Source organism: Argiope bruennichi, chromosome 3, assembly GCF_947563725.1.
Source record: "Argiope bruennichi chromosome 3, qqArgBrue1.1, whole genome shotgun sequence".
Lineage (NCBI taxonomy): Eukaryota > Metazoa > Arthropoda > Arachnida > Araneae > Araneidae > Argiope > Argiope bruennichi.
Window position 1 is genome coordinate 138,568,582 of NC_079153.1, and position 14,679 is coordinate 138,583,260.

A 14,679-nucleotide genomic window follows, 5' to 3' on the forward strand; every position below is an offset into this window, starting at 1 on the left:
CAAAATTTATTATTATGAATAATAAAAAGAATTGTTTTTTTCTCAGATTCATAACAGAATCCGCTTCTCATAAGGAATTAAAATGGAGCCCTATTAATTCAATAACCCACGTTGAAATTCTAAAAATAGCAAAACTTTGCATTGCATCCTCATTTCTTCAGCATTTCTTAACCCGGATACATCAGGAAACAAGTAAAAAAAAAAAATAGATTACAAGATATTACATAGTTAAAGTAAAGAGTTAAATAAAGCATGCAAAATTATTAATCAGAGCCGGAATAAGAGAATAAGCAGCAGGTTAATAGAAAAATAAAAATGGCTGTCATTTAAATTAATGATTGCATATAAGTAACACAGTTATTTTGATTTAAATTATTCTATTGTCTCATAAATCAACAGGAAAGCATTTTGTTTGGTTACGATGAGATCTTAACATTTTGATGGAATGGTTGGATTGGGATGATTGGAAATTGCTCAGTGAATAGAGAAACTTCGAGTATAAAGCGAAAATTATTGTGAACTCAGTGTATAAAACTATTTGCTTAGATATCTATAACGTTTAGCTATTTGCTTTGATATCCGTGAATCTATATCTATATTAGCGAGAAGCGTGTTTTAAATGTATTTTAAATGCTCGACAGAATCTCGCACATTTTCGATTGAATGAAAATGTTGGTTTGAATTTTTGTATTTAATTTGCATGTATGTAAAATTTAGTTTCTGTGTCAAACTAGAATGAAGTAGCATGAATTTTGTACAATTATTTGTACAATTTTACAAGATCTGAAGATAAAATTTCGATTAAGAATAAGCAAAATATAAATGCTATTGCTTATTCTTAATCGAATCGTGTATCGAAGTTTATTATTTTTTCCTATAAAAGCAATTCTATGTGTAGAGAAATAGATTATTGATAACTCAAAAATCTAAAGTTCAAAAATCCTTTACTCATCATTGATATACTGTAATTGTGATAGGACTGATCAAAGACTAACTGTAAAGATTTCAAATTCCCTCGAAATGCCTACGTCGACTCGCTTTCACCTCTCTTTCACATCTTGTTACTTCCCTACAAAGGTTTCGACTAGAGTTGTAGAAAGCAAAGAAACAGGAAAGATCTTTGAAAAGGATTCCGTTACACGGGAAAAAATGGAAAATGAAAACCGTCTCATGGAATCGAAATTGTTTACCCAGAAATTCTCAACCAAACCCTTTAAATCATAAAAAAAAATCCCGCCACCTTCAGATGTATTTTTAATTGGTAATATGAGCCAGGTCTGTAAAAGATTTCTAAAAATATTTTTTTACTTCCGCTGCAGCAACAAATAAGGTTTAAACATTGAAAATTCAAGCGAAGGGAGGAAATCATTAAAGATTTGAAATAATATGGCAGTCAAAATGTCAAGAATGCCTTTAGAAATGTTTTTTTTTAATGTGAAGACACTAAATTGTATGCTTATTTCTGAAACTTAATAATTTTTAATTTTTTATGAGAAGTTTCTTAATTGACTCAGCAGTTTCAAGAAAGAAGTGAATATCTGTGTAAATTGTTTTCTCCAGTAAATAAATGAAAATTCATTTTTTCTTATCTATTTTTAATCAAATTTTGAAATGAAATTCTCTAATCAGAGCCTTAGTGATTTTGTTTATTTCTGAGAACTAAGAATAAGCGTCTGCTGTTACAAGATGGTAGCTGGGGAAAAGTTTTAATTTTTTGCCGCCTGTTTTCTTTTTTAAATTTTGGATTCATTTATATTCAAAAGCTTTAAATCTTCTAAATTTAAAGTACTGAGGAAATTGGGTTGTGTGAAACTGTCTTTTCATTAAGGATTGATTCTAACAATCAGAAGAGCTATATTTCATATGCGTGAGACACCCATTCCATTGAGTCTCACTCATTCAATTCCATTGAGACTCCAATTGAGTAACACTCATTCAATTCCAATGAGACTCCAATTCACTTAATGATGGCTGTAGGAGGTGGATGAAATCACAATAATTTTATTATAATTTCGTTGTAACTCTACTGGACATAGCTACAAGGTGGCTGGACTGCGCTTTCGAGGCACAGGGTCGTGAGGTTGGTATTACCAGGACACACAAACACGAATCTGCATTGACTGCAAAATCGGGCATTGACTGGAGGAGTCCGCTATCAAGACTCAAAAACTTCGCATCGAATGTAAGTTTGGAGAAAGACTTGGTAATTAAAATGATATTAAGTAACGAGGTTCTTTCTTAAGAGGCGGCGTATAGGTAGAATATGATACATTGAATTCTATTGATTATTTAATCTTTATATAGTACAAACACATCGAATAATCAACCTTAATTTATCGTTAATAGTTTCCTAGACTAATCAAAATGCCTTTTAAAGGTATGAAAAAATATAAGAAAAACTAGTAAAGCGGTTAAAGCTCAAAATCCTTAAAATGAAATGATATATCCTAAAATCGAAAGTAAACTATATACTAAAACATGGTTTGTATATATAACCAGGTAGACTCTATAACATCAGCTGCCATTTGTATTCTAATAAATTGAGTTCAAACATTTATTTTTTTATTTTTTGAGAAGGTACTTAGACCTTCTTTTACGAAAGTTAGCATTTCTAGGAAGAAAGCAAATATTGTTTTTTTAACCTTTTTCGAATTGTCGAGTTTCATCTTGTTATAATCGATTTGCCACAGAATGGCGGAATGCAAACTTGAATAAAAAAATATCTGCTTCCTTTTTTTTTTTTTTTTTGCTTTAGTAATTCTTTGGACCTCTTGAAAAAATGAAAACAACTCTAGTCAATAATTTTGTTGATGGTATCAAAAAACACGAAGGCTTTTCCTGAAGTAGTTGCATTTATTTTTTGAAAAGCATGAATGAGATGTGCGTATATTTCAGAATTCATTTCGAAAGTAACTATAATCTCTAAGATTCGATGTCGTTCAGAACCCAAACAGTTGAAAATTTAACGATATCTGCAATAAAAGTTCTAAAATTTTACTTAAGAGAACTATGTAAAAAAAATGAGAATTTCCAATTGGAACTGCCTTGTTAGTAACAAAATGCAACTTCTGAGGGAAAGAAACAAGTTTTGGTTTCCTAATAAAAACAACATTCCAACGAATTTATCGGATTTCTGAGCTAAGGAGGACTACCAGAATATGGATTTTCCAGATATAAGCTGAATCGGCTGCAGCACCGTCAGAGATTATTTGACCTCTAGTCATTGCAATCATCTGTTCATGTAAATAGCTAAGAAATTACAAACAGTAAGCAAGATGTAAAGAAAATGCAAAGAACAATTCGATTTCTCTTAAAATAAAAATATATATTTTGAAAATGACTGTTATTATAAAAATTTATTTGGTGGATTTATCAATTATGTTTTTAAATTTATATTTTGAGCATAATCATTAATGGGGACTTTTTTTTCTAGCCGAGGTGTGCTGAAAATATTTCGAGCATAAAAGGAACTTGTTAAAGTTTAAATAATACTTTTATAAACTTTTCATTAGTCAGTTAACTGTTTTGGGCACGCCACGGAAAGAGTACAACATTTTGCGTTATGACGAGTTTATTCGTGAGGAGTAATAAGTAGTGACAATTTGCAGTTTGAATTAAAATTTTAGTAAAACCCCAAACATACTCGTGATTTTCAAGATGTTTAAAATATTTTGAGGGCAAATCGAAATCAAAGGAGCAAATAAAATGAATGAATAATTATTATCTAGTACACTCCGCATATAATATGAATTGTTTTTCTTAAATGCATTGCAGTATTGCAGTAGTCATCCCAGAAGAAGTCAGGCAACCATCATTTTTTTTTATTCATAGGCAAAAAATATATGTTAGTTTTAGTAAATAAATAAATGTAATTCTTGAAATAAAAAAAGGAAAGTCATTTCATTATAACAGAATTTACACATACTCTGAGTTTGGCGAGTAGACTCGTCATCGCTAAATGACTGCCATACAATTTAGATGCGCATTGTCTGAAGAGGTCTAAGCAGTTAAATGGTTAATTTTATAATTTTAATGATTATAAAAATAAAATTTTCGAATCTATTTTTCCTGGTTAAGTGATGTATAAGAGTTTCGAAATTACTTTTTGCTAAACATAGGAAATTTGTTCACTTGTAAATTCTATATGAAAATATTTTATGCCTTCTGATTTCAGTTCATTTGTCGATTACTTTAATTAGATTTTAATTTTACATACTTACAACTTCTAAAGAATTCGAGATATATATTTCGCTATATTAGAATATTTATTATAATAAATAATAAGTTAAAAAAAAAGAATTTTTTAATAAAGATATTTTAAGAAGATAACAAAAATGTGTTTTTAAAACTTTTTTTTTTTTTTTTTTTTTTTTTTTTTTGTAAAACGTATTTGCACTATCGGTTTTTAATTATTTTTTTCATTATTTTATTACATCGAAACTTTATTCACTTAAAAATTTGAAATGATAATAGGAAAATACATCAAGTATGAATGATTCAAAACATGCTTCTGACAAAATGATCATTCAATCTTCTGTTATCTTTGAACTCTCCGTTCTGCGCGTATGGATATAAGTTTTAGATCCACTGTCAATGAGTTTATTATTGCATGGAAACATGTCCTTGTTATTCCTATTCGCAAAGCATTATTATTGCAAAAAAATGTTGCATTTCAGAATGGGATCGATAAAAGTGCCACTTAGCTTTAGCAACAGAAATTTATTTTCATTTCTGACGGCTTTTTTAATATTGGTTAAATCTCTCAGAATTATTTCTAGTTATTCAATTTGACACGTGACAATATTCAATAATATTGACCAGGGGAATATTCAAAATTCTTACAGGAAGTGCCCATATTTGTTTCCCGCTGAGAGTGTCCAGAAATTCGGCATCGCTGTCCAACCGAAGTCCTTTTTCGGATATTCGCATCTTTCCGGGACCTTCCTGGAACGAAATAAGAACGGCATAAATGAAAAACACTGGCAAATCATATTCCTAGTTCGTATTAAAGGATTCGGAATTTATGGAGATAAACAAGAAGACATCATTTAAAGCAGTCTTAAGTAAATATGTAAATTAAAAAATTGAAATGTTTGAACATTTATGCCATTTTAATTCGCAAGTTTATTTTCCTGTAGCAACGGATAACATATTGCTTACGTGTGGAGAGAGAGAGGCTTACTAAAATTATGCGTTCATGAAAATAATAAATCGAATTCTTTTAATTTGTAAAAGGGCTTTAAGTAAAAAACAAATCTATTTGAAAATTGTAATTTTATATTACATCAATATTAACTTCTTTGAACCTAGTGTCAGATTCACTTTGAGTTGCTCATATTTATCTAATGATAAATGAATTTGCATGCTGTTACTTTTAGTGAGTTCTTTATTTTAGCGTTATTTCAAACATAGGTACAATTTCTCATTTTTGGAGATCACTTCCACTCTTTTATTTAGTTTTTCTAAAGCGTAGAGAAAATTCAGAAAATATGAATTTTCTGCATTATTATTTGCATTTAATAGGTTGTTACTGTTGCGATATCAATGCTTCTATTCAACTAAACAAATTGAATTAGTTTGGATTGTGTTGGATGAAAATCATATAAATAATTATCCGTCGAATTAAAGTACTAATGCTTCACTTATTGTATAATTTCAAACCGTTACGGAGTGCTAAAATGACTTCCTGACAAATGAAAGATTTCTTATGTATAGGGATTCCATTTAAATTTAGTAAAACTTTGATTTTAATGATTTAATTTATTCAAAAATATAGAAATAATTATATAATATTATAGAAAACAGGTAAATATGCTATTATTGATTTTGAATCGAAACTTTTCTTCTTTTTTGTCAGTTTTATCAATTTTTGGTCCTTTAATGAAATATAGTCATTTTCATTATTTAGTGCTTTATTTTATTTGATGACTTATGGAATTAAAAAATTCATTTCCAATTTTCAAATGTACGATAAAATGTACTATGAATTTGAAGTGCAAATATACTGGCGTAGACCAGGGCCCAAATGAAAATTTCAGCTTTCATCTTCCAACTGTATTGGTTTTAATTTAATATCCGTATAAACAGTATTTTAATAATTAACATAATGACAAACAGAAAACATTCAATTGCATGTCATATTCAAAACCGCTGGTTTCAGCATCTCACGTGTCAAAATTTTTAATTTTAAATAAAATAATAAGAAACTCAATATTCTAACACAAAGCTTGCTGTTCGTGTTCCAGTCGGCCAAATGCAAAACAAAGCTAGGCCACCTTCATTTATGAACGAATGTGAAAACATTAAGAAAATCTTAGGCTAATGCTCTGAAATTTTAAAATACTGTTATTTAAATTTGAATAAATATGAGTACGCAGTTCTTGAAAACCAAATGCTCATTTGAATCTGTACATTTTTCATGAAAATAATGCAATAAAAACTGTAGGTTTTTAAGTTGCCGGTATTGCAGAATTTCTAGGTAGTTATATATTAAATAATCCGGTTCTACAGAAACCCCCATCTTATGGACACACACTTTAAAAAGATTTTCAGTGCTTTCGCTATTCTATCAATAGCCCTAATTAATTTATTGTTGGTTTGATTCGATAATCATAATCCAGCATTTCATTCGTGACACTTACAGTTGTTTTTTTTTAAATAATAAATAAATATAAGAATAACATAAACCATGGATGGTCGGAAAAAAAAATCAGATCTTATTTTCCACTGACATAAAATGGAAAAAAAATGTTTTAAAATATCCTCATTTTGTCATCATATTTTGTCTAATTTTCATAGAAATGTTAATTTCTTCAAAATTTCTACAATGCAATTTACTGTAGTTGTAAATCAATGAAATTTACTTAGCTTTTGTACGCTTACTTTTCACCTAGAAGGTGCAATTTTAGAATTGTGTCTGTCTATGAACTGTAATTTATGAACGGAAACAACAAAGACTATTGAAATTTGGAAGAAGAGCAAAACTCCAAACTAGGAGATATGCATCAAATTTTTGGATAAGGCTCATCTTTCTCTCTGCACATGAACTCAATAATCTCAAAATGCAACAAACTAACAGCATGAAATTCAGCTCACAATTTTATCACGAGTATAGTAAACAAATATCAGACTTTGACGAAATTTGTCCTCGAGTTGAGATCCGAAGCGAACACCCGATTCTCTTCATTATTCGATAAACTTAAGAATGAAACCAGTCACACGGAGCAAGCCTGCGAGAAAGCTGAGAGAATAATATGCAAAAATTTTCCTAATCATGGAGCTAGTTTGATTCTTATATCATATATCACCTTTCATTAAGATAAAAAAAAAACTTACATAAAAATATAGTGTAAAATTCAAAGGGAATATTTTTCCTTGCTTTTCAATATGTTATTAACATTTTCTGCTGGGTTATGTGCAATTGTACAGTGAAGAAAATTGAATCTTGATGATAGGTGACTTTATTTCCACCATTAGTTCTACACTTGATACAAATCAACAATTCTAACAATAAATTTGTAGGCATGATCTCATCCATTTATCTTTTAGCATTTTTAAATTATTGTTCAGACAAATTTTCCATAAACGGTTTTCATTGAAAATTTGATAAAAATCTGCAATTTTAACGAAATGCTGCCTAGTAAATTCTGGGCTTGCAAGTTTGGAATTACAACAGCTACAGTGAGCATAATTTCTCCAAAAATGAATATTTTTAGCCTCAATAATATTAAAAAACTGCGGATTCATCCAGATCTTGAGTTCGAATTTTTTGAGAATTAACATCATTTTTTCTTTGAATACTACAAAGAAATTAGTGACCTGCTTGTTCGAAGCCATTTTCGTACAGTTTTAGTCACGAGCCTTAATCACAACCATAATTGTTTCAAACATTTCGTCAGAAAGGTCTAGTGATATAGAAGCTTCTGAATGATTTTGAAAAGCTTTAAAAATCTTTGCGTAAAGTCTGAAAAATATTGCTACATTGATATTGTATTGTTGTAGGAAAAGAGTGACAGATTGCAACAGTCAGACAAAAAACGATGGAGAACTTTTTCATATTCAACTATCATTTACACTCTCATACCAGAGAGATGTCAGAATGATACTGACTCCAGCCAAAGAGGAACTTTATGCTCTCTACAAAAGAAGTCTATGTAACAGCTTTTTCAATGCACATGCGTCATCAAGTCGGTGCGAAAATGACCATTCTAATTCTTCCCCTTGTGATATGCTATCTTGGAACTTGTATTTATTCTCGCACTCATCTTTAATGATCTTGTACTCATCTCATCTTGTTTAACTCATTCGAAATCCTTAGAGAAATTGAATATTAATGTTAATTTTTAGACGACTGCTAAGTGTAGCCCAATACCCCCTTTAAAGACAAGGATTTTATATAAGAAATACGAAAAATGCTGTTGCATTAGACTAAAAAAGCATGGTCTTTCCTATTATAAAGATAATTTAATTCAGGTTATTTGCACGTTACTTATAAAATAAATTGTTCAGTCAGACAAAAAAAAAAAAAAACACTCATAAAACTTTTTTTTAAAATCAAAATATATATTATCTCCATTTTCTCTTTTGGCGCAAGACAAATTTCTTTTGTTAAAGTATCTTCTACTCGAAATAAATGGAAAAATCATCTTCCGTTTCAGTACGTACAAAATATCGTTCGCCCAGATCAGTGGAAATTTCATCTTTCATACCACTGAGAAGCGCGAAACGATCTCACAAACTGTTTGCAGGTTTGCATCATTTGTCTTCACACTTTCTCAACAAACCTCTCCGTTGTTGCAAACTTAGATAAAGGCTTAATGATATCTGTAGGTCGATTAAAAACTCAATAGATTAGAGCGAACAGAAAAGTGCAAGTATGTGTTATATAACATTTTCTTGAAATCACATACGTATCTTTCCGGTAATCTGTTTTCTATATGCTATACTGTTTACATTAAAAATGTCACGAATTAAAAAAAAATTATCTACGCCAATTATTTCTTTCTTTCTTTCTTTTTTTTTTTTTTTTTTTTTGTAGTCAAACTTTGCGGCTATCCAAATTACTAGTAGTTATCTAGAACACTGTTTATTCCTTCTCATCCTTGCGCTGAATCATTTTATTCAATACAAGGCCAGATTCTTTCTAAAATAAATTTAAAAAAAAAATTCAAATGAAAGAAAAAAGATTGAAGACCAGTTCTTGAAAGCTATCATTAACAGAGTCGGGAATCCATAGAGCTAAAAAGAGGGCATTTCAAATTGCCCCTCGTATCGGCCGAGATAAGAGAGTCCTCCGCGCACTTCGATGTCGATACATTTTGAGAGCATTCGCGCCCTCGCAGTTATCTGGTGGCAAGCCGACCAGATAAGGCGAATAAAAATCTCCGAAGCATCCGTTAACTCCCCCCTATGTGCGTGGGGGGGACGCCGTCAACGGTTTTCGCGATGTTCATTGTAACCTCTTCTGTGTGTGTGAATGTGTGTGGGGGGGGGCGATATTTATTTCGATAGAGTAGGCGGGTGGCGATTTCTCCCGATTTGAAATGAGAAATTATAATTTTTTCACCCTTCAAAGGATGATATGAGGCCCGCCTTAATATAAACGTTTGCTTATAGTTCAAAAATAAGTAAGTAACAAAACACTTTAAAAAATTAAAATGTAGCCTTCAAAAACATTATTTCTTCGGATAAAAATAAAGGAAATTCTGAACTATGATCTGAAACATTGTAGGCTGGTTTCTTCTCATTTTTCTGATCAGATGGCTTCCACTAAAGCAGTCCCCGCGAAGCCATTTCTGCACACTGCTTGACTTACAGAGAGAATGTGAACCCTATCCTATTAACAAAGGCGAAAGTGAAAATAGTGCCTTGACGTTCAAGTTCAAAGAAACAATTTTTAAAAAAATCATATGAAGAAATAAAAATGCGTGACTATAAAAACGAGTGAAATAATGAAATTATTTTAAATTTCAGTACAGCAGTAAGAGGTGTTATTGAAAATTAAATTTAAAAATCTATATATAAATTTATTAAAATTATATAACAGTTATTTTTTATCAATCGTATTAAATGATGTACTTTATAGATAATATGCGAGATGCAAAATTTATTATTATAAAAAAAAATGGAACCATTTTTCCTCAGGCAAAAAACATCCGATATGAACGCTTTGTTTTCCCTTTTGGATTTTTTTTTTTTTTTTTTTTGAAATTCATGAATGCAAAATGTAAAAGCAGTATAGTAAAAAAGGGACAGCGGCCGATCCGGGATTTCCTTGTGTAAAATTTTGTATCATGCGAAAGTGAGACCGTTTGAACTTGGATTTTATCCGCACTCGATGCACCGATCTCGATCAGTGTGCGATTGTCCGCACCTGATGGAAGTGGATCTCTAGCCCATGAACTTGAAGAAGAGACTTTGATTCCCATTTTAAAAAGGATGCTTTTTTATCATAATTAATAACTGAAAGCTACATTAAAACTTGTACCAACTGCCCAAGATACTTTTTCCAAAACGAAAATCGATGCTCTTGGACCACTTTCTACAATCTCAAAGAGGGACATGCAAAATTTCGGCTCATTCCTACGAGTAGTTTCCCCATAATATTATCTTTTCCGTATTGTTCAAAAACGATGTATTTATGGGAACATACACACATTTCAAAATAGCGACAGCACTTTATTTGGCATTGAAATATTGCTAATCATGAATGACTTGAAACAAATATCGTTTACTGCATTGTTGTAATATAAAAATATAACTTAAAAAACGCGTTGAGGGCAAAAAATATGAAATAAAAGTAAAAAATTCCATTGCCATAATATTTTATTAACAGTCGTTTTTTTTTACAAATGAGGTGGGTAATCTCTGTCATTATATAAACTAGAGATTTTATTCGTCAGCTCATATGATGTTACTTACAAAATGTAACAAATTCCAGAAAATAAAAAAGAAATTTTATTACGTAATTATTACTTTGTAGGCTTTAACCATTTAATTTTGCATATATATATGTGTGTGTGTGTAAAATTATACTGATTAATAACGAAATAGACACTATGAATGTGTTTAACAGTTTTTCATACATTAAACAACGAAATAAAACAAATAGGAAATATAAATGAAGGAAATAAATCTTATATATTGATAGATAGATGTACAGATGATCAGATTTAAAATTATGGTCAGATTATTTTAATATTTGTTTATTTTACTTAAAGAGTAGTAAAAAAATCCTTTTGTCATTTAAAAACTATATAGAGTAAGAATATGGAAAAGCATATGCAATAATAATAGTCCAAAAGTTGAAGAAATCAGGAAAGTTAAAATAACAGAATCATGGGGAACGCCATTCTATCAAAAGAAAGTAAATTTTTTACGGAGTTTTAAATTTATCAAAATAAGTGATAAAATTATTTATAAGTAATAAAGAAAAATAAACTACACAAAATATTTCGTATTTTCAGTCGTTTAGCAAAATTTTGAAAGCACGACAGTTTGTGACAATAGTTTAAGAAAATAGAATAACCATGGAACAATATTTCAATATGGCGCCAGCAAGCGTTCAGTAACAAATGGCCTAATGAATAGCATTGGGTCACCGATTGATAAAATACATGGGGAAATGATTGGTATTGCATCGCTTACTGTTAATACACATGGGGAAACTATTGGTATTGGATCGCTTAGTGATAAAATACATGGGAAAATAATTGGTGTTGGGTCCCTCATTGATAAAATGCTTGATGGAATGATTGGTATTGGGTTTCTCACTGATAAAATGCATGGGAAAATAATTGATATTGGGTCGGCAATGGTCAATAAATATCGGAAAATGATCGGTAAATATGTCGGAAACAAGTCGCAGTGATCATCGCCGAACATTCAGTCGGGACAACATCGCAGGTGAGGTCACCCCCACTTAAACAGCTCTGCATGGCAGTATTTGGTCAATGATTGGATAACTATCTTTTATTGCTTGGGTTGCCATAGGAAATTTCAAAGTGTGTGCAATTTTAAATATGTAGACAATCCCTATGAAAATTTTAGGCATGGCATCTTTCAGTATTCATTACTGCCATAGAAATGGCACTTTTACTTTTCATTCAGGATGATCGAATGCAAACTTCATCTGTATGATTCCCTTTTTTCCCACGGTTTTACAAACGATCGATGTACTATGGTTTCTGCGCAACTTAATGTTTATAGTTGGCTAGAACTGATACAACGGTCACTTTTAATTTTTACTTTAAAAAGGGTGGCACTTAAATAATGTGGTAAGTTATTAAATAACCTAAACTCTTAACGAACTCTAAAAGCATTGTCATTTATTTTGTGCTCTTCGATCAAATATCGGAATTTGACACTGCAATACTGTTTCCTGGTCCATCATTGCTTCAGAATGATTCACGATAATTTCACATGCTTCCATGCCTTTACAGATGTACATTTTTTTGTTGGTGGTTACAGAAGATTCGGTTTAGAAATAAGATGGAAGGATTTGCTGTGCAACTATATTTAGTTTGAGGTGCGGAATCATACTAAAGTACGACGTGCGATTCATTGGTCTTAGCCCCCCAACGCACGCACGCTTTTGCATTTAGGGTGACTCAGGTGATTAATCAGAGTTCGATTAACCGAGATTTTATTGCTTCTCTTATACGAAGTATATGAAAGAGAAGGATTATATTATTTATAAAGAATCGTCCTGAAGATTTTTGTGAATTTTCCAATTTCAAATGACACTGTAACGAAATGGATAAATAAAATCTGATATGTGATGTTTATTCTAAAGTTGTAGAGCCGAATCAGATTTTGAACGAAACTCGCCTTATTTAATCTGCGAGCTTATGAAACCGATAACGCGAACATGTAGCGAAATAGAGAAATCAAATTCAGCATTAATACAAGAATTGAAAATCTATATCAGATTTTAAATTAATTTGGTGAATGAGTTTTTTTTTCTACTTGTGTATCTTTTTTTATCATGGATGTTTAAACTGCCACTTTTGCATGTTGATTAATAAGACAATGAGAGTTCAAAAAGTTAAAAATAATTATTGTTTTACTTATTTCTATGAAGAAAATGACGAAATCAATGAATTAGAGCATTTAATTTTATTTTACTTCATGATATCAGTGAAAAACATTAAATTCATATCTAAAAATATGCACGTAAAAAGGTAAAAAGGTATTTTACATGCTTAATTTTCTTAAAAATCATTGTAAGCTAAATGCGATTTTAATGTACTATAATTTCTAAAAATTTATTTTAGAGAATATTTTTAAGAAATCCAAATAAATAGATAAAATATCTGCAAAAATAGAATTTTTCTTAATAATGGGTTTGAAAGGAAATTCCAAAATTTTCGGAAACAAATTAAGCTATATGAAATGCGAAATTGTGAAATAAAAAAGGAGAGGAAGGCAGGCTAACACTCTGAAACTTAAATTATAACCTAAATTTCTACAGCTTTCCTATGGAATCACAATTCTGTGAATTTCTGAGTAATTTTTCATGGTGTTTAATTATTAATTTGATTCTTAAATACATTACAGTGAATAAAAACAATTCATTTATTAATAAATATCAAAATTATAAAAGGAGGATAAACATTAGGTAGTTTAATTAATGGAAAATATATCCTTTCTTAAATATATATCTTTGATAATTTCATACAAACACATTTTGGAGAGCAGCCATTTGTTAACGAAAGAAGGAGAAACTTTCAAATTATGAAAACTGTGAAAACATGAAACCGGGAATTACACAATTTGGTGCCTGGGAATTTTGAAACTAATTTTATGTGCATTAGATCTAGTGAAAACAAATACATTGCAGGGAAGTAAAATCTCAACAGCAAGAAGAAATGAAGACAGATGAATGAATGAAACTGAGTCAAAATATTTGTTCTTAGTAATATATTTATTTGATTTCAATTTCAGAGTCACGGGCTGAAATATATCAGTTTGAAATATGAAATGGTAGTACTATAATAACTACTATAGTGTCACAATTTCGAATGCAGGTATGTAAGCTCTTTTGCATTGTTGTTGGACAGATGCCATATGCCATTTTGTGGAATGGAGTTCCAAACCTGTTACTCTAAGTCAATTAAATAAACCCTGCGGTTGGCAGGGTTTAACACTTTAACGGCCCCTGCTGGTTGCAGCTGACTTTGTATTTGTTGTTCCATGTTATCCTATATACACGATAGGAGAAAGATCTGAGGATCTCGCAGTCAAAGACAATATATCGGCACTCTAAAGAGCATGTTAAATGAAAGAAGGAGTATGTAGATAAACATTTTACTACTAGAAAACAACCCGTGAAGTAGTGATACAAATGATAGACAACAGGTTCAATTTCTAGGCTGATGTAAAAATTTGCTGTCAAGGTGCATGGGATAACGACAAGAGTGCTTCTCTTGGAATAGGTATATTTTCTCCGGACCATAATTCTTGTTTAAGTCTAGTTCAGTGTCAAAGTCGCAGACAACTTAATTACTGTTCATGTAACTAACATATCGTCATCACAAGTATTAAGACAGAAACTGCTCACATCTGAGAAAACAATAGATGTCCGCTAGAGCATCCAATAATCTCTAGTTTGAAATCGCTGAAGTTTCAGATGATGGTGGATTGGAGTTAAAGGCATGAGTGTTATAGGGAGCCAACTTG

At 30.6% G+C, this 14,679-nt stretch overlaps 1 protein-coding gene across 1 annotated transcript in view; it reads right to left on the minus strand.

Annotated features, from left to right (window-relative positions):
* Positions 1–14,679, minus strand: part of LOC129963462 (delta-sarcoglycan-like) — a 93,185-nt gene that overhangs the window by 40,153 nt on the left and 38,353 nt on the right. The window contains exon 3 of the mRNA XM_056077859.1: positions 4,843–4,944. Coding sequence (XP_055933834.1) covers positions 4,843–4,944 — 102 coding nt within the window. The remainder of the gene's footprint in view (positions 1–4,842; positions 4,945–14,679) is intronic.